This window comes from Oryx dammah, unplaced genomic scaffold (genome assembly GCF_014754425.2).
Source record: "Oryx dammah isolate SB20612 unplaced genomic scaffold, SCBI_Odam_1.1 HiC_scaffold_3, whole genome shotgun sequence".
NCBI lineage: Eukaryota > Metazoa > Chordata > Mammalia > Artiodactyla > Bovidae > Oryx > Oryx dammah.
The window spans coordinates 22,463,694-22,487,443 of record NW_024070187.1 but is presented as its reverse complement, the minus strand read 5'-3'; the positions used below and the strand labels follow the sequence as shown (position 1 = coordinate 22,487,443).

The 23,750-nt window shown below is 37.1% G+C and overlaps 1 protein-coding gene across 1 annotated transcript in view; it reads left to right on the top strand.

The window, feature by feature from the left end:
- The window catches only part of LOC120862282 (B-cell scaffold protein with ankyrin repeats-like), a 156,866-nt gene that overhangs the window by 120,530 nt on the left and 12,586 nt on the right, over positions 1-23,750 (top strand). Inside the window, exons 6-7 of the mRNA XM_040238380.1 lie at positions 2,846-2,951; positions 23,271-23,471. Of these exons, the coding sequence (XP_040094314.1) occupies positions 2,846-2,951; positions 23,271-23,471 (307 nt within the window). The remainder of the gene's footprint in view (positions 1-2,845; positions 2,952-23,270; positions 23,472-23,750) is intronic.

The window sequence follows — 23,750 nt, the reverse complement described above, 5'->3', positions numbered from 1 at the left end:
GCAGCTAGGTGTAGTCATATAACTAATTAATGGTCAATGGCATGTCAATGGAAGTGATTTGTACAAATTTCTGATCATGTTCTTAAAAGAAGGATGCAGCCATGCTCTCCCCATTACTCACTTTTTCCTGTGATTGACTGTAGTGCTAACAAGGGAATGATTTTTGAACCATCCAAAACCATGAAAATGATACATAGCAGTGAAACAAAATAGAGCCTGGATCCCATAATCAAGGAGCCAGGACAGCAGCCCCAGACTGCCTCATTCCAGATGTTTATATTAAAGAGAAATGGGCTTCTATCTTGTTTTAGCCTCTGACATTTTGGATCTCTGTACTACAGTATAAAACCTACATTCTAACTAATTTTAAAGATAAGCATTACTCAATTTAAAAAGAGAAACTAAATTATTTGTTCAGACATATTTCCCCAAACTAGCCTTTGCACTTAATTTGTTCAGTCAGTGCGAAGGCTAGTTTGAGGAGTGAACTCTCCTCATGAATAGATGTGCACTCTTCTAAATCACAGTGATTGTATTTCATGTGTTATAGCTAAGGGCTCACATCAAAGTATTTATTTAAACTCCTAAGTAATTCTGTTGGGTAAGTATTATTAAGGTCCACAACTAATGAGTCCTGAAGCAGGCATTTCAACTCAGATTTCAAAATATATTTTCTTCCTGGTATAATTGCTTTCAAGTTATTTAAAGATATTCTACAGCTACATGAATACCTAATCAATAGTAAATACAAAATATTTGAAGGAGGTGTTAAATTGCATTGTTTAATACTCGTAACACTCATTTGTGCATATGTGGTCATTACGTTGAAATTCTTAGAACTGACTCACTTACAACTTAGAAAAATTAATTTGACAAAGGAAAATATCCCTTTTATCTTAGCCCAATTTACTTGTTTATTCTTTTACATTAAGTGCTTGAAGTTGAATACTTATAAAGTAAAAAAGAAAAGGCTTTTTATAACCAGAAAATATTTGTTCTGTTCTCTGTCATTCTCTCTACAAGCCGTAGGAGGAAATTTTGTTTAAGATATGTAAACTATGTATCAAATTTTCCTTTAAATGTCTATTTTGGCTGGCTTTCATAGCACACGGAATAAATGAAGTGAATCTTATTTTCTTTTACTAGTGAAACTTAAGGAAACATAAAAATTTGTTATAAGAAAAACAAGATGTTTTTAGTTCAACCATTGCTTTTCTTTTTAGATACTTGAAAGTAAAATGCTGCACATGATATATTTTGTCTCCTATTTTGAACATTTCATAGCCTTCCTATGATTATTTCACTGAAATCATTTCTCATGTTAAGATTCTTTACTACTACTGTATTTCTCTACCAGATTTTAAAAAATAACTTAGTATTCTGTAGTCAACCTTAGAGGTTTATTCATTCAACATCATTATTTTAAAACCTTTTTCCTTGCCTCTTGTCAGCTATTAAATGTGGGAAGATTAGATTTTTGTATTTTTAACCACTCTTCTAGTTAGATATGGGCTTCGCAAGTGGCTAAATGGTAAAAAAAAAAAAAAAAAGCCTACCAATGCAGGAGACGCAGTTTTGATCCCTGGGACAGGAAGATCCCCTGGAGGAAGAAATGGCAATCCACTCCAGTATTCTTGCCTGGGAAACCCCATAGACAGAGGAGCCTGGTGGACTACAGTCCATGGGGTCGCAAAGAGTCGGACAATACTGAGCCACTAACACTTTCATTTTGCTTTGCATTACACAACTATAACTTTCATCCTTTCTCTTCACTTCTAAACAGGACTTTTAGAGAATCCAGAAAGGCTTGAACCACTATTATTTGAGGTATGCAGGGTATTGAAAAATGAAGAAATAGAATAAATCATTTTTTTCAACCCAATCATTTAATTTCTGTGACTTCATATTGGCAGTCTATCTAATTTACTTGGAAATCATTTCAAAAGTCTTTAGTAGATATTTTTGTTCCATAATCCTCTCTCCACCCATGGATTTTGTTCATTGGCCTACTTTCTCAGCTTTAATCATCTGGGTCACAAGTCTGTTTAATCCCAGCCATTGCTTCACAAAACACAGTTTAAAAGAAATGGTAGCTTTTGCAGTCCATTATGTCATTGTAGTACAAGACCAATAGCTCCTCCCAAAATGTTCAGATTAGGGAAATAAAGTTGATATGTAATTATTTTATATCTACAGGGGAAAAAATAGGTCAAGATGAATATTCACCCTCACTTTGACACAGAAGTAAAATAATCTCATTTCGGACCCTTATTGAAGAATCAGATTCATCATTTTATCTCATTTATTAAAATGAAGCATATATTTTAACAGAATTTATTATTGAAACAAATTACAGTGTTATCGTTGGCTTCCTATAAAACTCTTCTAAAATTAGTCAATTTTCAAGTAAATTATCATCCAAAGAGAGTGAGTGAAAATCGCTCAGTCATGTCCAACTTTTTGCGACCCCATGGACTATACAGCCCATGGAATTCTCCAGGCCAGAATACTGGAGTGGGTAGCTTTTCCCTTCTCCAGGGGATCTTTCCAGCCCAGGGATGAAACCCAGTCTCCCACATTGCAGGCAGATTATTTACCAGCTGGGTCACAAAGGAAGCCCAGCCAAAAGCAAAGACTTATTTCTTGCATTCATTTTCTATTATTCTAATAACTGGCTTTTTTCCAAGTCCCTAATATTTTATATTATTAGTTTTAAAAAGTTGTAAGTATTATTAAAGGTTATCCAGTATTTATCCCAGTCGATAATTTTTATTATCTTGCACTAAGATAAGTTTCTTTGTAAATATTTAAACTAACAAAACATTTCCTTTTCATTTGAAAACAGAGTGGCATCGACGAACTTGATGATATTCTCACATCCACATTCAAACATGAGATACCATACTATGAATTCCAATCTCTCCAAACTGAAATCTGCCCTCACAAGGAATGTGAGTATTTTCCAACTGCATCAATTATTCTTTTTGTCACATTTCACTCAATGTAATAAATCTTATAGCAAAGAGTATAGAATTGCTGATGAAATGTTTTCAAAACCTCCCATCCCTTGGTGAGAGAGCTGGTTTTTATTCCAAGGAAATATTTGGATAATGAATGAGGAAAACTGTTCATCATAGCATTATTATAATTACCAAAAATGAAAATAACTCAGTCCTTTAAAGATAGGTCATTGATCAAATAAATTTTGGTACATATGTTAATGCAACCATCATAAACAAATTTTCTTTTAAACTGATTTGCTGACTGGAGTGATGCTTTGATTTATACTTAATCGAATACAAGTAGGATATATAGCAGGAGATGGAGTGTGAGCCTGTTTTAAGAGATACATATGTTTAATAGCATATGTTTGTGTGTGTATATATATAAATGCACACTGCATATATATGTGTACATATACATATATAAATCAACAGTCTGGACAGATATGCATCTGCTAACAGTTATGCATGGGTTCTGCTCTTTCAGGGATTACATTTTTTCATTTTGCTAAATCTTTGTTTTCTACAGTGACTGTATATTATTTTCATCATAGAAATATACATATACATATATATAAAGGAAAACATTATGATAAAAGATTGTACTTCTAAATTTATCACAAGTTTAGCAGCATGCATTGTTTATTGCTTATTCCTGTGTTTTTGGTTGTCACACTGTTTCTAATACAGTTTTATGCTCAGTATGTGCCGAACACAATGATGGAGATGTAATGGTGAGTAAGACAGGCATGGCTACAGGACGTGAGAGGTCTCCTATAGGTATACGGTAGGGCTGATGAGCAGAGGTTTTCTTCAGTAGAGTTTCTGTGCTATTCAAAATAGTTTTATCATCAGGCTGTCAGGCCTGAGGGAAGCAGGAAGAAAAGAGTAGGACCCTTAAGGCACAACTGATTATGATTCACCCAGATGTGCTAGAACGTGCACTATGTGTGGCGAGGTCACATTGCGGGAAAAGGGCAATGGTAGGCTGCTTTTGAATAAGTAATCTTGTGAGAGTAATGCACACTTATTTTTATTTCCCACATACATTTTAACAATATACAGTTCACTTACAAAAGTTAGACATTAGGTTGGAATAGAAAAGGAACATGACATGATCGCTTATTTAAGATACTCATCGTTTAACTGGGAAAACAAGATATTATGTATGTAATCATAGAGAGGAAAAAATGTGCGACACTTCACAAAACTGATTACATTGACAATAGAATTTTAGAGAAAAGCTATATTATTTTTCAAGATGTGTTTCCTAAAGGAAATAGGATTTTACCTAGATCTTAAATGATGTGTCTCAATGAGAAAAGAGAAAGAAACAGGAATTCTAAGGAAAAGAAAGTGTATGTAAAGGTATGGAGATGAAACGATAACACAATTTTTACAAATTCCCTCAGCATTATATTTAAGTTTGTGAAATGAGAATTGTGGAATTGGAGAAGATAGGATGGCTTTGCTCTCTCATTTATAGATAAAGAATTCTAGGTAAGTTTGAAAGTGCTTCTTAGTGTCTCATTCATGTTGAAGTATCTGAATTTTAGAGTTGGAAAGGATGGAATAGACTTGGTCCTTTATTTTAGGAAAAGGATTCTTTATAGTTTAAATGGAAGCCCTGATAATATGGATCTGATTCAATAGGTATGGGGAATAGTTAAGCTTCTGCTTTTTAAACAAACTTCCAGGTAAAACTGATGTTGCTGGTTCTCAGACCTTGAGTATCAAGGGTTTAGAGCAGTGGTTCTGAAACTTGGTGCATGTTGTAATTAGCTACAAAGCCTTCAGAACATCCTATGCCCAAGCCACACCCCCAAATCAATAAAGAATCTTTGAGTGGATTCCAGCTATCAGTACTTTTCAAGTTTCCCAGGTAATTCCGGTGGGCATCCAAGTTCATCAGTCTCAATTGTTTCACTGTATCAGTATTGCAGACCTGCCAAATAATTCATCTTCATATTGATCTTTAACACTGACAAAATATTACTCTCTTTATTAAACTTTCTAATTTATTAATTAGAAAGTTAATGGCATATGAAAACTTTGAGCCATTATTAGACTATAATGATTATTTTGTATTTGGAAAAATATTGTTATGAAACAATTGTACTTTTGAAAAGAAGTTAAATATAGTCTAGGATAGTTCAATATAATCTAGGTAATTCATTCAAAAACCATAGTGTTGGTTATTGCTAAGTGGCAGAGATATTAAACCTATAACAGAAGCAAGCATAACATAACATTAGGCTCTAATCCCTAGTGGAAGTACAAAATAACATAATACAGATTGTATAATAAAATATACAACATAGACATGAATATCGCTGAACTCATGTTTTGCTTGCCTCATTGGCCCTATAATTTTGACTCAGTATCAGCTTCAAAATATCTGATCATTAAGACCTTGAACCTACAATTTCATAATGTTCAGGATAAAAGGATGATAAGATTTGAGAAGCCTTTTATACATGGAATGGAATTAATGATATGTTGTTGAAGAACTTCTATAGAAACACTACTAGAAATATATGTAGCATAGTTCTACATAGAAAGAAATGTTTTTACAAATTAGAAATTACTAATCTTACTCCCTGAAAAGAAAATTAGGAACAGAAAGACGCAATATCAAAGGTATTTTGCAAAAAATATTTTTAAATGTTTTCCCCAAACATGAATTTCACAATGCCTGAAGTTCTGTGTACCTCATTCAGTTCAATTCAGTTGCTCAGTTGTGTCTGACTCTGAGACCCCACGAACCGCAGCATGCCAGGTCTCCCTATCCATCACCAACTGCTGGAGTCTACCCAAACCCATGTCCATTGAATTGGTGATGCCATCCAACCATCTTATCCTCTGTCATCCCCTTCTCCTCCTGCCCTCAATCTTTCCCAGCATCAGGGTCTTCTCAAACGAGTCATCTCTTCATATCAGGTGGCCAAAGTATTGGAGTTAGAGCTTCAACATCAGTCCGTCCAATGAACACCCAGGACTGATCTCCTTTAGGATGGACTGGTTGGATCTCCTTGCAGTCCAAGGGACTCTCAAGAGTCTTCTCCAACACCACCATTCAAAAGCATCAATTCTTTGGCGCTCAGCTTTCTTCACAGTCCAACTCTTATATCCATACATGAACACTGGAAAAACCATAGCCTTGACTAGATGGACCTTTGTTGACAAAGTAATGTCTCTGCTTTTCAATATGCTATCTAGGCTGTCATAACTTTCCTTCCAAGGAATAAGCGTCTTTTAATTTCTACCTCTTTAGTTTTCATTGTTAAATCACCTGAATAGAATATAGGGGCAATGAATAAATCAATGCAAAATAAAAGAAATTGGGGAGATTATTCCTCATTCTGACATGAGAAGTAAAGGTGATAAGAAAATAATTGTAGTCATGTAAACACTTCCAAGTAGTTACAAATGCATCACTTCTAAAATAAAAAAGGAAATTAGGAACAGCTTTACACATAACACATTATCAAAACTTGTAGTGTTTGAGTAAACTGGAGTTTTGGCATGTAAATTGCCTGTAATATTATAGATTCTTCCAGCTCATTTTTTTGATAACACAGCCTCCAAGTATAGGTTTTTTCATATATCCTCCCAAGTATATCTTTTGCACATTCTCAAGTAAATTTCATGAGCTGATGGTTTTCTTGTTGTTGCTCACTCAGTTGTGTCCAACTCTTTGCAACGCTGTGGACTGCAGGACACCAGGCTTCCCTGTTGTTCACTATCTCCTAGAGTTTGCTCAGACTCATGTCTATTGAGTTGATGATACCATCCAACTATCTCATCCTCTGTCGCTCACTTCTCTTCCTTCCCTCAGTCTTTTCCAGCCTCAGGGTATTTTCCAATGAATGAACAGTTTGCATAAGGTGGTCCAAGTATTGGCATTTCAGCTTCAGCATCAGTCCTTCCAATGAGTGTTCAGGGTTGATTTATTCCCTTTAGGATTGACTGATTTGATCTTGCTGTCCAAGGGACTCTCAAGAGTCTTCTCCAGCACCACAGTTCAAAAGCATCAATTGTTAGGCACTCAGCCTTCTTTATGGTCCAGCTTTCACATCCATACATGACTATTTTGTGTATCATTACTAAAAACAAAAATAAACCCTCATGAATTCTTAGAAGTTTAACACACTCTGGTTTATACTAGGCACTCTTGTAGATGCTGAGGGAAGATAGAGGAAGGTTAGATAAATAAATAAAACCCATACACTCAGAGTGGACCCAAGAAAAAGAGAAAATAAAATCACAAAAAATCAGTATCACTAATGTAGTGTGTTTTTCTCTACTAATAAGAGCTAATGCTTGCATATTATGTACTCTGTGTTAAGAATAATTCTAAGAACCTCTCTTACTTTATATCATTTAATTCCTCTCAGCAAACCCATGGTAGGTACTATTTTCAAACCTGATTTACAGATGAAGCATTGAGAGTGTCTATCATTTGCTCAAATGGTGGTAGAGCTGGGGTGAATCCAGTCAGCCAGCAGAGGTTATTAACCACTCCTCGGCCACTGCCTCCCTATCCACTATGATGAGCTCTGGCTCTCTGAGGCACAGGAGCCCCAGAGAAAGAGGGACAGTTGGAGTTAGCATCTCAGCAGATGACCTTACTGAAGAGGAAAGGTTATGAATTATTTGTGCAGAATTATTTAAATTTATGGCTTTAATGAATAATTTATAAAGGCAAGTTTGAAATTATCTCAGCTACTCTTTATGGTATTTTTTACAATCCCCAAAACATAGTGATTTTTGTTTCATAGCACATTTTTTCTTTAAATCACCACTTTTACTTCTGAGGGCAAATGCTGTCCTTTAGGAGGGAGCCCCTGTCCATTTTGTTCATGAATTTATTCCTAGTGCCTGAGAGAGTCTCTAGTACTCAGTAAATATTTACTGTGTTAATTTGTTGATGGCAATGAAACTAACCATAGATTGAAATCAATAAAACCCTGGTAAGCATTAGGTACTCTTGCCTGGAAAATCCCAGGGACGGAGGAACCTGGTAGGCTACAGTTCATGGAGTCGTGAAGAATTGAACACGACTGAGCGACTTCACTTTTACTTTTCACTTTCATGCATTGGAGAAGGAAATGGCAACCCACTCCAGTGTTCTTGCCTGGAGAATCTCAGGGACGGGAGAGCCTGGTGGGCTTCTGTCTATGAGGTCGTGCCGAGTCAGACACGACTGAAGCTACTTAGCAGCAGCAGCAGCAAGCGTTAGGTATCAGACTAGTATTATTTGAGCTTCAAAAATAAGCTCTTGTTTATAGAAATATAAGGCAGCTTATCTGGCTTCCCAGGTGGTGCTAGTGGTAAAGAAACCACCTGCGAATGCAAGGAGACATAAGAGATGTGGCTTCGATGCCTGGGTTTAGGAGATCCCCTGGAGGAGGGCATGGCAACCCACTCCAGTATTCTTACCTGGAGAATCCCATGGACAGAGGAGCTTGGCAAGCTGCAGTCCATAGGGTCACACAGAGTTGGACACAACTAAAGCAACTTAGCCCGCAAACAAGGCAGCTATTTAGAATATCACTTTCTTTTCTTTTCCTTTGTTTTCTTTCATCTTCTATCTCTTATCTATGGCATCTGCCATTACCAGAGTGAAAAATTGGCACATGAGCCTTCTGAATGTGCTGCGCTGAGCTATACGGTGGCTTATGCTCAGTCGTGTCTGACTCTTTGCGACCCCGTGGACTGTAGCCCTCCAGGCTCCTCTGTCGAGGGGATTTACAAGGCAGGAATACTGGACTGAATTGCCATTCCCTTCTCCTGAACTATCTGTGTTCAAATGATTGAGACACATCTGTTCATCTTCTCTGAGCTGACAAACAAAAAATGTAGGTTTTTCAAGGTCAAATGTAATACGTTTAAATATGTAAGTTTATCACAGGGTTAGAGAAAAACATAAATGCAATCCATTAGTAACTGGTAACGAGAAATAGTCTCTGTAATATTCACTCATTTTGTTAAGAAAAATGCACACATGGGTTAGCCTTGATTACACACACATACACATACACATACACATACACACACACACAGCAGAAAGGGTTTCTTTTTCTTTTTTAAATTACAGATTGAATAAATTAATCCTTAAGGAACTCCCTGTTACTTTTGCAGCTGTTGTACAATGATAATTTTCAAACCTGGAGTTTCTATGCTCTGAAACGCTTGACAGGTCCAGAAACCCCCCAGACCGCCCAACTACTAACCTATCTGGAAACAATATTCATGAAGGGACTCCTTTGTTCTCTGGGTTTTGCCTTTACCAAATAATTACAGAATATCTTTTTAGTGTTACTGCAGGTGTGAATATTCACTGCATTTAGAACTTGTTTTTTTATGTCTTATTATAGTCTACCAGAATCACTGCAGTCATTTCCCTCATTGAGTTAGGATTCTCCTGTGAAACGGAATCAAGGGTATATACTAAGAGAGAGACAGTAAAAGGTTTACTTTAGGGAACTGACTCAAGTGATTGTAAGGCTAGCAATTATGAAATCAGCAGGGCAGGCCAACAAGCTGAAACTTCCAGCAGAAGTTGATGTTACAGCCTTGAGTCTGAAGGCAGTCTGTAAACTGAATTCCTTCCTCCTTGGTAAACCTCAGTCTTTTCTCCTAGGGCCTTCAACTGATTGGATGCGATTTGCCCACAATATGGAGGGTAATCTGCCTTAAAGTCCCTTATGTAAATATTAATCACACCTAAAAAATACTTTCACAGTAACCTCAAGACTGATGTTTGACTAAACAACTACCCACAATAACCAAGACAGTTGACTCATAAAATTAACCATCACACTCGCCATCCTTCTACTGTTCAGAGGTCAGCATCTCTAAAAGACTGTAGTTTACCCACACACATTTAGGGATCCCCCAACAATCTGTTTGAAAAATCTTGGTCAATAGATTTGCAAAGCAGCTGTATCCAGTTGATAGAAAAATTTCTCAGAATATCCTATCCTGGTTTAGACAATAAGGATGTGTTGATAGCGTGGTAATAGCTGTCATTTGGGTCATATGTGTAATATTAACTCTTGGTCAAGGAAAAATAGATATTGCTGAGAGTGTTAAGACATGCTCAATTGTGGAGTTATTACCACTTTCTTGTTTCATGAGAGTGCCTTTTGGTTTAACACCATTTGTTTAGTGTAGTAAGTGAAATAATTGCCTCCTAATGGTATTCACTGGAGCAGGAAATGGCAACCCACTCAGTTATTCTTCTCTGGGAAATCCCATGGACAGAGGAGCCTGGCGGGCTACAGTTCCTGGGGTCACCAGAGAGTTGGACATGACTTAGCAGCTAAACAACAACAGCAATAACAGAGATATTCACATCCTGGTCCCTAGATCTGTGAATTTGTTACCTTAAATGGCAAAAGAAACTCTGGGACCCTATTTCAGAATACTTCCTCTTCCACCAAAAAAACCCAAAACTGTTCTGTGGTGATTATTAATGTTTAGTGATACAGGAGCTAAGTTTATAACCAATATGCTCCAATCAAAGACACATTTATCTAATATACTTTAATGCCATATAATTGCATTGCCAGCAGCTACCCCATCAATACTCCTGCTTGGACTTTTCCATGACAATGAAATGTTACCTTCTTTAATGAATACCCCTTCTCTTCTACCTCATAAGTTTGTAGCCATAAACCTGAATGTTATCTTAAATCCAGCTCTTTCCTTCGGAGCCTGAACAGCCTTTTCTTTTGAATGTCTGATATCTCAGTCCTTGTGCATTTTTACTGCCACCTCTCTAATTTATTCAGGCCATCAGTTATTCCTCCTTCCTTCTGAAAAAGCTTCCTAGCAGGTTTCTCTAAAATATTTTACCTTTCTTTCCAGCCATCCTACATGTAGATGCTTCCCTAAATCATTCTCATATTTAATTTATATTCTGCCCATCCACTACATATGACAATATTCCCAAAGCTCTAACCAGCCCCTTTATTGCCCAGACAAATTTCCAAGATTACTTTCCTGCCTTAATTCACTTTTATTATCAAAATTATTTAATATTTTTTTAAAGAATAAATCAGGTTCTCAAGACTATAAGAAGTCCTCAAAAAATACCAAATGCTCCTAACAAAATCTCACACATTTGTCAGATATGTTGATTTACTACTTGGTAGCACACATTCTTTGGCTTTCTGTGTGAAACCCATACAAAGGACAGTGGGCAACTTTCTATCTGGAAGGCACGACCTGAAGGTAGAGTAACTAGACATTTGATCCCAATTCAGCCTATCTTGGGAGAAGGAAATGGCAACCCACTCCATTGTTCTTGCCTGGAGAATCCCAGGGACGGCGGAGCCTAGTGGGCTGCCGTCTATGGGGTCGCACAGAGTCAGACACGACTGAAGCGACTTAGCAGCAGCAGCCTATCTTGTTTCCGTACTCTTCGTGTTCCACGTTTCCTGGATCTTTCTAGACTCTTTCTTGGCTTCTTTCTAGGTTCTTGGTCCCTTTGCCGTTCAGAATCAGAAGCAAACATACTGGTAATTTTCAAAAGGTATTTTTTAAATGAACATAGAAACAAAATACAATCGCACATGCATATAAATAAAGTTTCTAGAGAGATAACAAACTGCACCAAAGAACTTTAATATTCCACTGTTTCCTTTGTTCGCTTAATTTATGGTATCAAGATTCTAGAAATATAATAATCTCAGTAGTATTATCTTTTGCCTGCAATTCTAAATAGGTTATGTCTACTCTTTCAACAGGATAGGAAGAGTGACGCCTCATATGTTGCATATGTGCTCCTCCAAAGCAATCAGATTCATAAACCCAGTCATGCTCTGTCTTATAGATCCATAGAAATAGTAACATATCATCTGACTCCAAACCCGATGATGAAAGGAATAGGAATGGAAATCATTACCTTTATTCAACTTTGCAAATATCATCCTTACCACCTTAGTTGGTATCTGATTAGCATCCAGGGAAAATTACCTGAAAACCATCTGTGGCATGGCCTCTAGCCCAGAAGAGTATCCTAAGTCCTACAATTCTGACCCCAAACTTATAATTATATAAATGAAGAAACAGAGGTCCAGGGAAATGAAAGAACTTTCATAAGTACCACAGGTTTAGTGGCTGAGCTGAAATTAGAAGGCAGACCCCCTGACTTTTTATCTTCTCTGGTGTGTGCTTCATTGTTTTGTTCATCACACATTGAGGGAATAAAGATTTACTATTCCAGATAAGGATTTAAGAGAACAGAGGATTACATGCATGCACTTCCAGTTTGCGTATGCATCTTACTTTAAAAATTTTAAAGCGAACCCTGGGCATATTCCCATTTTATTATTCTGGGAAGCTAGGTTAATCTTTTGAAAGCTTTGGTTTGAGAACTTCAATATAATTATTGGCCATCTTTTATAGGGATTATCTTGAACTGTTAGAAATGGCTCAGCCTAAATAAATATGTGACTTGATTTCTTTACTAGGTTCCAGGTCATCTCCTTATTTTTATTTCCAAAGCTAATGAAATTGAATTTTTGTTGGAAAATTCCTCTGCCAGACATTTAATTCCGTTCCTCTGAAATTACCATTTGAAAGACATTGATTGAAACAACTGAAAACTGAACATTTGTCAGGAAAAAAAGTTAAAAGCAATTTGGCCACACCCTAGTACGAGTTATGGCTTTTTTTTTTTACTTATACCTTGAAGGAGAACAAGTGGAAGCAGTGACAGATTTTATTTTCTTGGGCTCCAAAATCACTACTGACAGTGCCTGCAGCCATGAAATTAAAAGACTCTTGATCCATGGAAGGAAAGCTATGACAAACCTAGATTGCTTATTAAAAAGCAAAGTCATCACTTTGCCAAAAAAGGTCCATTTAGTCAAAGCTATGGTTTTTCTGGTAGTCATATATGGATGTGAAGTGAAAGTTGCTCAGTTGTGTCTGATTCTTTGCAATCCCATGGACTATACAGTCCATGGAATTCTCCAGGCCAGAATACTGGAGTGGTAACCATTCCATTCTCCAGGGGATCTTTCCAACCCAGGGATCAAACCCAGGTCTCCCCCACTGCAGGTGGATTCTTTACCAGCTGAGCCACCAGAGAAGCCCAAGAATACTGGAGTAGGTAGCCTATCATTCTCCAGCAAACCTTTCCGACCCAGGAATTGAATCGGGGTCTCTTGCATTGCAGGTGGATTCTTTACCAGCTGAGCTCCCAGGGAAGCCCATATGTATGTGAGATGGACTATAAAGAAGACTGAGCACTGAAGAATTGATGCTTTTGAGCTGTGATGCTGGAGATGACTCTTGAGAGTCCCTTAGACTGCAAGGAGATTAAACCAGTCAATCCTAAAGGAAGTCAACCCTGATTATTCATTGGAAGGACTGATGCTGAAGCTCAAGCTCCAATACTCTGGCCTCCTGATGTGAAGAGCCGACTCATTGGAAAAGACCCTAATGTTGGGAAAGATTGAAGGCAAAAAGGAGAGAGGAGTGGCAGAGGATGAAATGGTTACACAGCATCACCTAAATGGACATGAATTTGAGTGAACTCTGGAAGATAATGAAGGACAGAGAAGCCTGGCCTGCTGCTGTCCGTGGGGTCACAGAGTTGGACACGACTTAGCAAATGAACAACAATAGAACAAAGAATCTTGATTAAATGAAAATTGCCATGAAATGAAATAGATGTATATTACAGATTAAGTACACTCTAAAAGTTTTTTTTACTATCTTCTTACAGAATCTATTATTTTAATCTAATAGGTGAGATTAACAAACTGTTTACAAAACAAATGCTGTGAATTTAAGAAATGATAAGCTTAAGGTCTTTAGGTCTCATAGGACTTTGGCTTCTGATTAAGATGTACAACAACATAAGAGTCTACTATTCTTACTGTGATAGGAAGAACGAGCAAGATGATCTTCAAAATCATAGTAGCCTTTTTAAATACAGCAGAAAATGAATGGACAAAAGAAATCTGAACAAACTAAGTTCCAGGAAAGAACAAGTCCTTCACGACAGAGAAACAACTCATAATTTCCTTCATCCCTTACAGAGCAAAAAGACAATAACTCACTATAGATGAGGAGTAAAGAAAAACCAGCTGAATATTTAGCAAATATTTAATGGCTGTACTTAAGCTAGTGTGATGAATGAAAATCCCAAAGAGCCCCAGTTACAGAGTGGGTCTGCATCACCCACTAACTCTTTTGTAGGTTGTCTTAAGTGCACAAAGCTAGTATATCTTTACTGGAGGCAGGCAGTAGGTCAAGAAAGACCCTTAAAATACCTGAGGACCACTTGTTCAGTCTCTCAGTTGGGTCTGACTCTTTGAGAGCCAATGGACTGCAGCATGCCAGGCTCCCTAACCTTCCCTATTTCCCAGTTCACTCAAATTAATGTCCATTAAGTCAGAGAAGCTGTCTAACCATCTCATCCTCTGCCACCTCCTTCTCCTTTTGCTTTCACTTTTTCCAAGCATCTTTTCCAATGGATCTTTCCAATTGGATCTTTTCCAATGAATTGGCTCTTTGTATCTGGTAGCCAGAGTATTGGAGCTTGAGCTTCAGCATCGGTCCTTCCAATGAGTATTCAGGGTTGATTTCCTTAAGGATTCATTGATTGGTTTGATCTCCTTGCAGTCTAAAGGACTCTCAAGAGTATTCTCTAGCACTGCAGTTCAAAAGCATCAATTCTTTGGTGCTCAGCCTTCTTTATGGTCCAATCTTCATGGTCCAACTCTCACATCTCTACATGACGACTAGAAAAACCATAACTTTGACTAGATGGGCCTTTGTCAGCAAAGTGATGTCCCTGTTTTTTAATATGCTGTCTAAGTTTGTCATAACTTTCCTTCCACGGGGCAAGTGCCTTTTAATTTCATGGCTGCAGTTGCCATCCATGCTGATTTTGGAATCCAAGAAAATAAAGTCTGTCAGTGCTTCCACTTTTACCCCTTCTATTTGCCATGAAGTGATGGGACTGGATGCTATGACCTTAGTTTTCTGAATGTTGCATTTTAAGCCAGCTTTTTCACTCTCCTCTTTCACCCTCATCAAGAGACTCTTCAGTTCCTCTTTACTTTCTGTCATTACAGTGTGATCATCTGGATATCTGAGGTTGTTTATATTTCTCCTGGCAATCTTGATTTTAGCTTGTGATTCATCCAGTCTGGCATTTCACATGATGTACTCTACATATATGATAAATAAATGGGGTGACAATGTACAGCACTGACATACTTCTTTTCCAATTTGGAACCAGTCAGCTTTTCCATGTCTGATTCTAACTGTTGCTTTTTGACTTGCATACGGGTTTCTCAGGAGACAGGTAAGGTGGTCTGGTATTCCTATCTCTAAGAATTTTCTATAGTTTGTTGTGATCCACACAATCAAAGGCTTTAGCATAGTCAATGAAGCAGAAGTCAGTGTTTTTCTGGAATTCCCTTGTTTTCTCTGTGATCCAATGAATGTTGACAGTTTGATCTCTGGTTTCTCTGCCTTTTCTAAGTCCTTCTTGTACATCTGGAAGTTCTCAGTTCTTGAACCACTAGTGGCTGCTGAAGAGCAGGAGTGGGAGAGAGTTGCTGAAACAAATTCCATCAAAGCTTTTATTGTGTGGAAAGCAGCAGCAAACAGATTCTAAATATGGAGAGTTGTAAAAGTGGAATAAAATCCCCTATTTGGGATAGTAAGGAATCTACCTTAACTGGGTGTATACAGAGGCTACACAAAATCTGAGTGAGTTATTCTGATGTAAAAACTTCTGGAAGCAGAACTTGAGAGGAAAAAGAAACATCCAGTTACCCAAAGGCTGACAGCCAGTCTGTAGAGCAACAGAGATTTCTTGAGTCTCACCAAAGCTTAGATACTAAGCTGTGCAAAAAAGTTATGGTTCTGCCCTCAAAGTATTTGAAGCCAGTGATTAACTAAATCTAAGTGAAGTCACAAAAAAAAGACCAAGTTCAGCTCATCTACAGATTAGTTTGAGTCAGCTTTCAAGTCTAGTTGTCTGACTGAAGAAAAGATATGCCTTTTCCTGGGGTATATATTATTTACTTTGATCCTTTAGTACATTGTTCAGCACCAGATATAAAATTACAAGAAATACAAAGAAGGAATTAAAGGTGACCTGTGGTCAAGAGCAGATAGTCATTAGAGGCAAACGTAGAAATGCTTCAGATGTTGAAATGATCAAATAGGAACATTAACGTAATTATGATATGTATGTTACAGAATCTATTGTAAAATGGTACAAATGCGTGAAGAGATGGAAATTTCATCAAAGCAATGGAAATTATCATTTTAAAAAAAGGAAATTCTAGAAACATATAATATCAAAAATTTTTTTGGATATTAGATGGGCATAATTGTAGAAAAAAGAGAAAAGAATCAGTTTACTTGAAGACAGTCAAAATAAATTAGTCAAACTGAAAAAGATGAAAAATCCAGAGTCTAAGTAAAGCCTTAAAAGAAGAAAAAACTCAGCTCATCTCAGTTTTGACTCAAGGTCAATGGGATAATACTACATATCAAGCATATGTGTAATTGAATTCTCAGAGTAAAAAGAGAGAATGAGCAGAAAAATATTTGAAAAACTGAAGGCTGGGGAATGATCTAAAATTGATGAATGGCCAAACCATAGATTCAATAATCCCTGTAACCCCTAGCAGAATATATACAAAAATTTTATACCTACCCACCCCAGAGTTAAACTGATAAAAATTGAAGATAAAGAGAAAATCTTAGAAGTAACTGGGGAAGGTGTTGAGGTGGGGATGTGTGTATTGAGGAAAGACATGCCATACAGGAAAACAATAAGAATTATACCTGACTTCTCATCAGAAATAGAGAAGAAGAGAACGGAATGCAAGAATATATACTGTATGATTCCAGTTGTGTAAAATATCAGATGAAATAAAACTCATCTGTTTTGATAAAAATTAGACAGTAGTTGCCTCTGAAGTGGAGAATTGATTCAAATGAAACAGAAGGGAACTTGCGATGGTGATTAAAGTTTCTTCAGCTTGTTTTGGGTGGTAGTCATGTTCAGTTCAGTTCAGTCACTCAGTCATGTCTGACTCTGCAACCCCATGAATTGCAGCACGCCAGGCCTCCCTGTCCATCACCAACTCCCGGAGTTCACGCAGACTCACGTCCATCAAGTCAGTGATACCATCCAGCCATCTCATCCTCTGTCATCCCCTTCTCCTCCTGCCCCCAATCTCTCCCAGCATCAGAGTCTTTTCCAATGAGTCAGCTCTTTGCATGAGGTGGCCAAAGTACTGGAGTTTCAGCTTTAGCATCATTCCTTCCAAAGAAATCCCAGGGTTGATCACCTTCAGAATGGACTGGTTGGATCTCCTTGCAGTCCAAGGGACTCTCAAGAGTCTTCTCCAACACCACAGTTCAAAAGCATCAATTCTTTGGCGCTCAGCCTTCTTCACAGTCCAACTCTCACATCCATACATGACTGCTGGAAAAATGAGGGAACCCCGGGAGATGGTGATGGACAGGGAGGCCTGGTGTGCTGCGATTCATGGGTCGCAAAGAGTCGGACATGACTGAGTGAACTGAACTGAACTGAACTGACTAAACGGACCTCAGTCGGCAAAGTAATGTCTCTGCTTTTGAATATGCTATGTAGGTTGGTCATAACTTTCCTTCCAAGGAGTAAGCGTCTTTTAATTTCATGGCTGCAATCACCATCTGCAGTGATTTTGGAGCCCAAAAAATAAAGTGTGACACTGTTTCCACTGTTTCCCCATCTATTTCCCATGAAGTGATGGGACCGCATGCCATGATCTTCGTTTTCTGAATGTTGAGCTTTTCACTCTCCTCTTTCCCTTACATGAAGAGGCTTTTTAGTTCCTCTTCACTTTCTGCCATAAGGGTGGTGTCATCTGCATATCTGAGGTGATTGATATTTCTCCCAGCAATCTTGATTCCAGCTTGTGCTTCCTCCAGCCCAGCGTTTCTCATGATGTACTCTGCATAGAAGTTAAATAAGCAGGGTAATAACATACAGCCTTGACCTACTCCTTTTCCTATTTGGAATCAGTCTGTTGTTCCATGTCCAGTTCTAACTGTTGCTTCCTGACCTGCATACAGGTTTCTCAAGAGGCAGGTCAGGTGGTCTGGTATTCCCATCTCTCTCAGAATTTTCCACAGTTTATTGTGATCCACACAGTCAAAAGCTTTGGAATAGTCAATAAAGTGGAAATAGATGTTTTTCTGGAACTCTCTTGCTTTTTCCATGATCCAGCAGATGCTGGCAATTGATCTCTGGTTCCTCTGCCTTTTCTAAAACAAACTTGAACATCAGGGAGTTCACGGTTCACGTATTGCTGAAGTCTGGCTTGGAGAATTTTGAGCATTACTTTACTAATGTGTGAGATGAGTACAACTGTGCGGTAGTTTGAGCATTCTTTTGCATTGCCTCTGTTTGGGATTGGAATGAAAACTGACCTTTTCAGTCCTGTGACCACTGCTGAGTTTTCCAAATTTGCTGGCATATTGAGTGCAGCATGTTCACAGCATCATCTTTCAGGATTTGAAACAGCTCAACTGGAATTCCATCACCTCCACTAGCTTTGTTTGTAGTGATACTTTCTAAGGCCCACTTGACTTCACATTCCAAGATGTCTGGTTCTAGATGAGTGGTCACACCATCGTGATTATCCATGTCACGAAGATTTTTTTTGTACAGTTCTTCTGTGTATTCTTGCCACCTCTTCTTAATATCTTCTGCTTCTGTTAGGTCCATACCATTTCTGTCCTTTATCGAGCCCATCTTTGCATGAAAAGTTCCCTTGGTATCTCTAATTTTCTTGAAGAGATCGCTAGTCTTTCCCAATCTGTTCTTTTCCTCTATTTCTTTGCATTGATTGCTGAAGAAGGCTTTCTTATCTCTTCTTGCTCTTCTTTGCAACTCTGCATTCAGATGCTTATATCTTTCCTTTTCTCCTTTGCTTTTCACCTCTCTTCTTTTCACAGCTATTTGTAAGGCCTCCCCAGACAGCCATTTTGCTTTTTTGCATTTCTTTTCCATGGAGATGGTCTTGATCCCTGTCTCCTGTACAGTGTCACGAACCTCATTCCATAGTTCATCAGGCACTCTATCTATCAGATCTAGGCCCTTAAATCTATTTCTCACTTCCACTGTATAATCATAAGGGATTTGATTTAGGTCATACCTGAATGGTCTAGTGGTTTTCCCTAGTTTCTTCAATTTAAGTCTGAATTTGGCAATAAGGAGTTCATGATCTGAACCACAGTCAGCTCCTGGTCTTGTTTTTGTTGACTGTATAGAGCTTCTCCATCTTTGGCTGCAAAGAATATAATCAATCTGATTTCAGTGTTGACCATCTGGTAATGTCCACGTGTAGAGTCTTCTCTTGTGTTATTGGAAGAGGGTGTTTGCTATGACCAGTGCATTTTCTTGGCAAAACTCTATTTGTCTTTGCCCTGCTTCATTCCGTATTCCAAGGCCAAATTTGCCTGTTATTCCAGGTGTTTCTTGACTTCCTACTTTTGCATTCCAGTCCCCTATAATGAAAAGGACATCTTTTTTGGGTGTTAGTTCTAAAAGGTCTTGTAGGTCTTCATAAAACCATTCAACTTCAGCTTCTTCAGCATTACTGTTTGGGGCATAGACTTGTCAAATCTCCTGAAACTCGTGATCAGTGAAATTACACTTCTATAATTTTTCAAAAGCAATGAAAACATAAATATCCATAAGCAAAAACATTAGTAATCATGTGGTCTAGAATAAAATTAAGCACTGAAGAGCAAGGAATAGATTGCAATAATCTCCTGAGTCACTGATACATTCTTTGATCAGCACTCATTCTCTGACGGCTGCTCAGGTGGCTCAGTAATAAAGAATCCACCTACCAATGTAGGTGACTTAAGAGACACAGGTTTGATCCCTGGGTTGGGAAAATCCCCTGGAGTAGGAAATGGCAACCCACTCCAGTAGTCTTGCCTGGAGAACCCCATGGACAGAGGAGCCTGGTGGGCTACAGTCTATGGGGCCACAAAGAGTCGGACATAACTTAGCAACTGACCATGCATGTGCTCATTCTCTACACTGAGTGAATACCCAGGAGAGAGGATAGGCTTGCCCATCAAGGTTTGTTTGTTTGTTTAAGATAAAGAACTTTCTTATCTTACACTGTTACAAATGTACTTGTATGGTACACAGAGCAATTCATTCTTGTCTCAAATTCTTATAGTAATCAAATCAAGGTAATATATTAAAAGTATGATTTTATAAAAAGCATGATACCAGAAAACCCAAACTATTTCTTAGCATAATTATACCTTTATTGACATGAATACCTTTATTCATATATAAATATACTATGTATACTAATATAATAATATATACACATACATTAAGTATATTTAACTTAATGTCCTGAAAAATAATGCTAGAGGTCATGATCTAATTTGTATTAAAACAACTAATATTACTCCTACAGAACATTTTAATTCTTTGAAATGTCAACTCTGCCATATATTAATTTTTTTAAAAAAAACTAAAATTTGAAAATTTCTAATTATTGGTCATGTACCTTAGCAAGCTGAGCATTTCTTACATAATGAAACTAAGCAGCAGAAATAACCTCATCGAAGACCATGAAAGGGATGGCTGTAATGATCACACTGGGGCAGGTTTCAAACAGATCCATCATTTAAAAAGTGGAGTCAGTCTCTTAGAATGATAACTAGTTGGAATAGTGAAAAGAATTTGTGATCATAAGACTGAGGCAAAGGTGAATTAGGACAAGGCAGCTTTAAACCATTTGATGCAAAAGAGAGAAAGAAAAGGAAACTAAGACTCTTGTGGGCACTTTTTAGAATATGTTATCATTTAATTACGTCAATAGCCCTACAAACTTGGATGCTGAAATACTGAGATGCTGAAATACAGCTAGGTTCCAATACTGAGTGGCTTGCTGAAACTTCACGCAGTGAACATATGGCAAAGCCAGCTCATTCTAAGCCCGCACTTTCATAATGATCATATTCTGTATAGCCCAAGGGATATGAAGATCAGGTAATTTAGAGGAAATACATTTCACCTCAACAGAAGTAAAAATGTCTAATGATCAGTGTTGTCTAATCAAGAAACAGGTGCCTTAGAAAGTAAAAACACTCGATCATTAGGGCTGTGCAGGCAGTACATGGAAGATCATCTCTTAGAGACTGCAGGAAGGCAATTCTCTTACTGGGTAGGAAACTGGAAAGATGACTTCCAAAGCTTTTTCATGTCTATAACTTCACAAAGCCTTCTAGTAGGTTAGTGGGTTTTCGGCTACAACTAAAAATGAAATAAAGAAATGGAAAATAAAGGAACCAGCCTACAAGCCTGTAGTCCCATTTAGTATATGCAGCATAATCTTAAATCAGCAGAACTTCTTCTTTTTATGTGCCAGAAAACATGGTTCAGAATATCAAAACTGGCAAGAAATGAGCCCTGAAAAACCATGTATGCTTGATCACTGTCCTTTTTATTCTTCCTGGTGTAGAAAGAGAGATTCTTAATAAAGTTTATCGTAGTTGTTTCTAACACTATATCATCTTAAACTTGAGAAATTTACAAACAGGTTAAAAGGTGAATGTATTTGTATATTGATTAAGCACTTATTTAATGAAAATAATATTTTGTGCTGCAATAACTGTGATTCAAAAGTATAACAGAATAGCAATGTGCAGGAACAATGCATAAGGCATTGACTGGCAAGTGATGATGGTCTAAGAGAATAAGATGACCAAGAGCGTGTAAAAATCTGACATAATGCAAGTATTTTTCTTTAATAACTTGTTTGGTTTAATCATAGCAGAAAATTATTTTATAGCTTATTTAAATAAAAATAAATAGAAAATTGCATCTTAACTCCTTTTTAAGAAAATACATTATTTTTAGTTTGAAAATTGCTACCTACCTTGAACAGTTTCAGCTGTTATAAGCTCATCTTTATCAAATACTTGATAGTTTTTTATTCACTGCACACCATATAAGAAGGGATCAGTGCTTTTGTCATTGAAATTTAATCATAGATCTACCTATAGCCATTTAGTTCTAACACATTTTGAAGGATAAAATATTTCCTTACCAGAAGTCTTTAACATGTCCTAAAGGTTTTGTTGTTGTTGTTGTTGTTGTGTTTCCTGGTTAAACATACAAACCAAAAAACTAAATAATTTATTTAGCCCTCAAACACCCGCACACCCAAGAGAACCGAAAGCACCAAGTTTAGATCCCCTCTCTCTTCCTTTTTTTTTTTTTTTGGTCTACAAAATGGCAAAGAGATGAATGAGGCCAGATTCACAGTTTTCCAAAACATGAGGTGGCTGTTTTCACTGCTTCAGAATTTTGCTGAAAGATAATTGACTTCTGCTTTGATGGTTTTGTTTCTGTTACTATAAATCTTCACATTGCTTGCTTCTAATAATGCCACAGCTATTAAAGTGAGGTGATGTGTAATTTCTATAACACAGTTTTTCTAGCATAGTGTGAAAGTATAGAATAATAATAAACCATCACTCATCAGTTTGTGTTTTTGTGTGTGTTATCATTGGGGTAGCAGTTTGCATTCATCATTTTAAAGTTATGCATAATTAATACATGTCTTCTAACTAATAGTTAATATGTAATTAGGAAATTCAAACTCCAAAACATTGACATGAAACCTGTAAAATCCTAATGGAAAATTCCATACTGAAGATTTTTATAAAAGTACCTACCTGTATTTGCTATTGCAGTTACTATTTCAAAGGAAAAACTCAGGCAGAAATCTAATATAACCCCTCCTGGAATTTCATGTTCATTTCAACTTCAGACAGAAACAAAGTAGGCATGAAAGTAGAAAACACAAAAAAGATCTTATAGAGGAATTTATTTGTTATTTAAGTATTTGATTAATACTGAAATACATTGAAAAGGAGTTTTTACAAGGTAATGCTTTTGTTTTGTTTTACATTTGAGATTGAGATGCCTTTCTATATTAAACTTACCTCACAAGCAAGGGAGAGGCACTAATGCTTGTGAGAATACTGATGTATGCTTGATTTAAGATGAGGAACAGAAAGGGAAGAGTCTACACTGCTAAACCATTGATGGTTTCTTATTTGCAAAGTCACTCTAAAAGTCAGCAAAGCTTTGTGGGAATTATTTTTAAGAATAGATTGTGCTTGACTTTCTCTTATATGGTTCCAAATGTGATGAAAAAAATTATTCTCTTTTGCTTATTTCAGATTCTTATTTCAAAGAACTTCCAACTCTTCTCCACTGTGCAGCAAAATTTGGGTTAAAGAACTTGGCTGTTCATTTGCTTCAATGTTCAGGAGCAACCAGGGCATCTAAGATAAAAAATTTGGAAGGTTCAGATCCAGCACATATTGCTGACAGGCATGGTCACAAAGAACTCAAGAAAATCTTTGAAGACTTTTCAGTAAGTTGTTTTTTTCCATTTTATCTCAAAAACTGTTTTTATAAAATTAGTGTGTGTTTGTACATGTACACTGCTCTTTTTTGGTGCTGCTGTACAGCTAGTTTGTAGTGTCTGTGGGTTCTGAGTCATTGGTTGTCTTAAGTGTTTTCCAAGATTAGTCCATTTGTTTTAATATTGCCATGAACCAGCTCTGATTCCATACTCCTACCCCTAAATAACCCTTTTTGAAACTTATCTGGCCTTTCTGGCTTCCAAACAACCTGTTCAGTATTGGAAAGGAGTT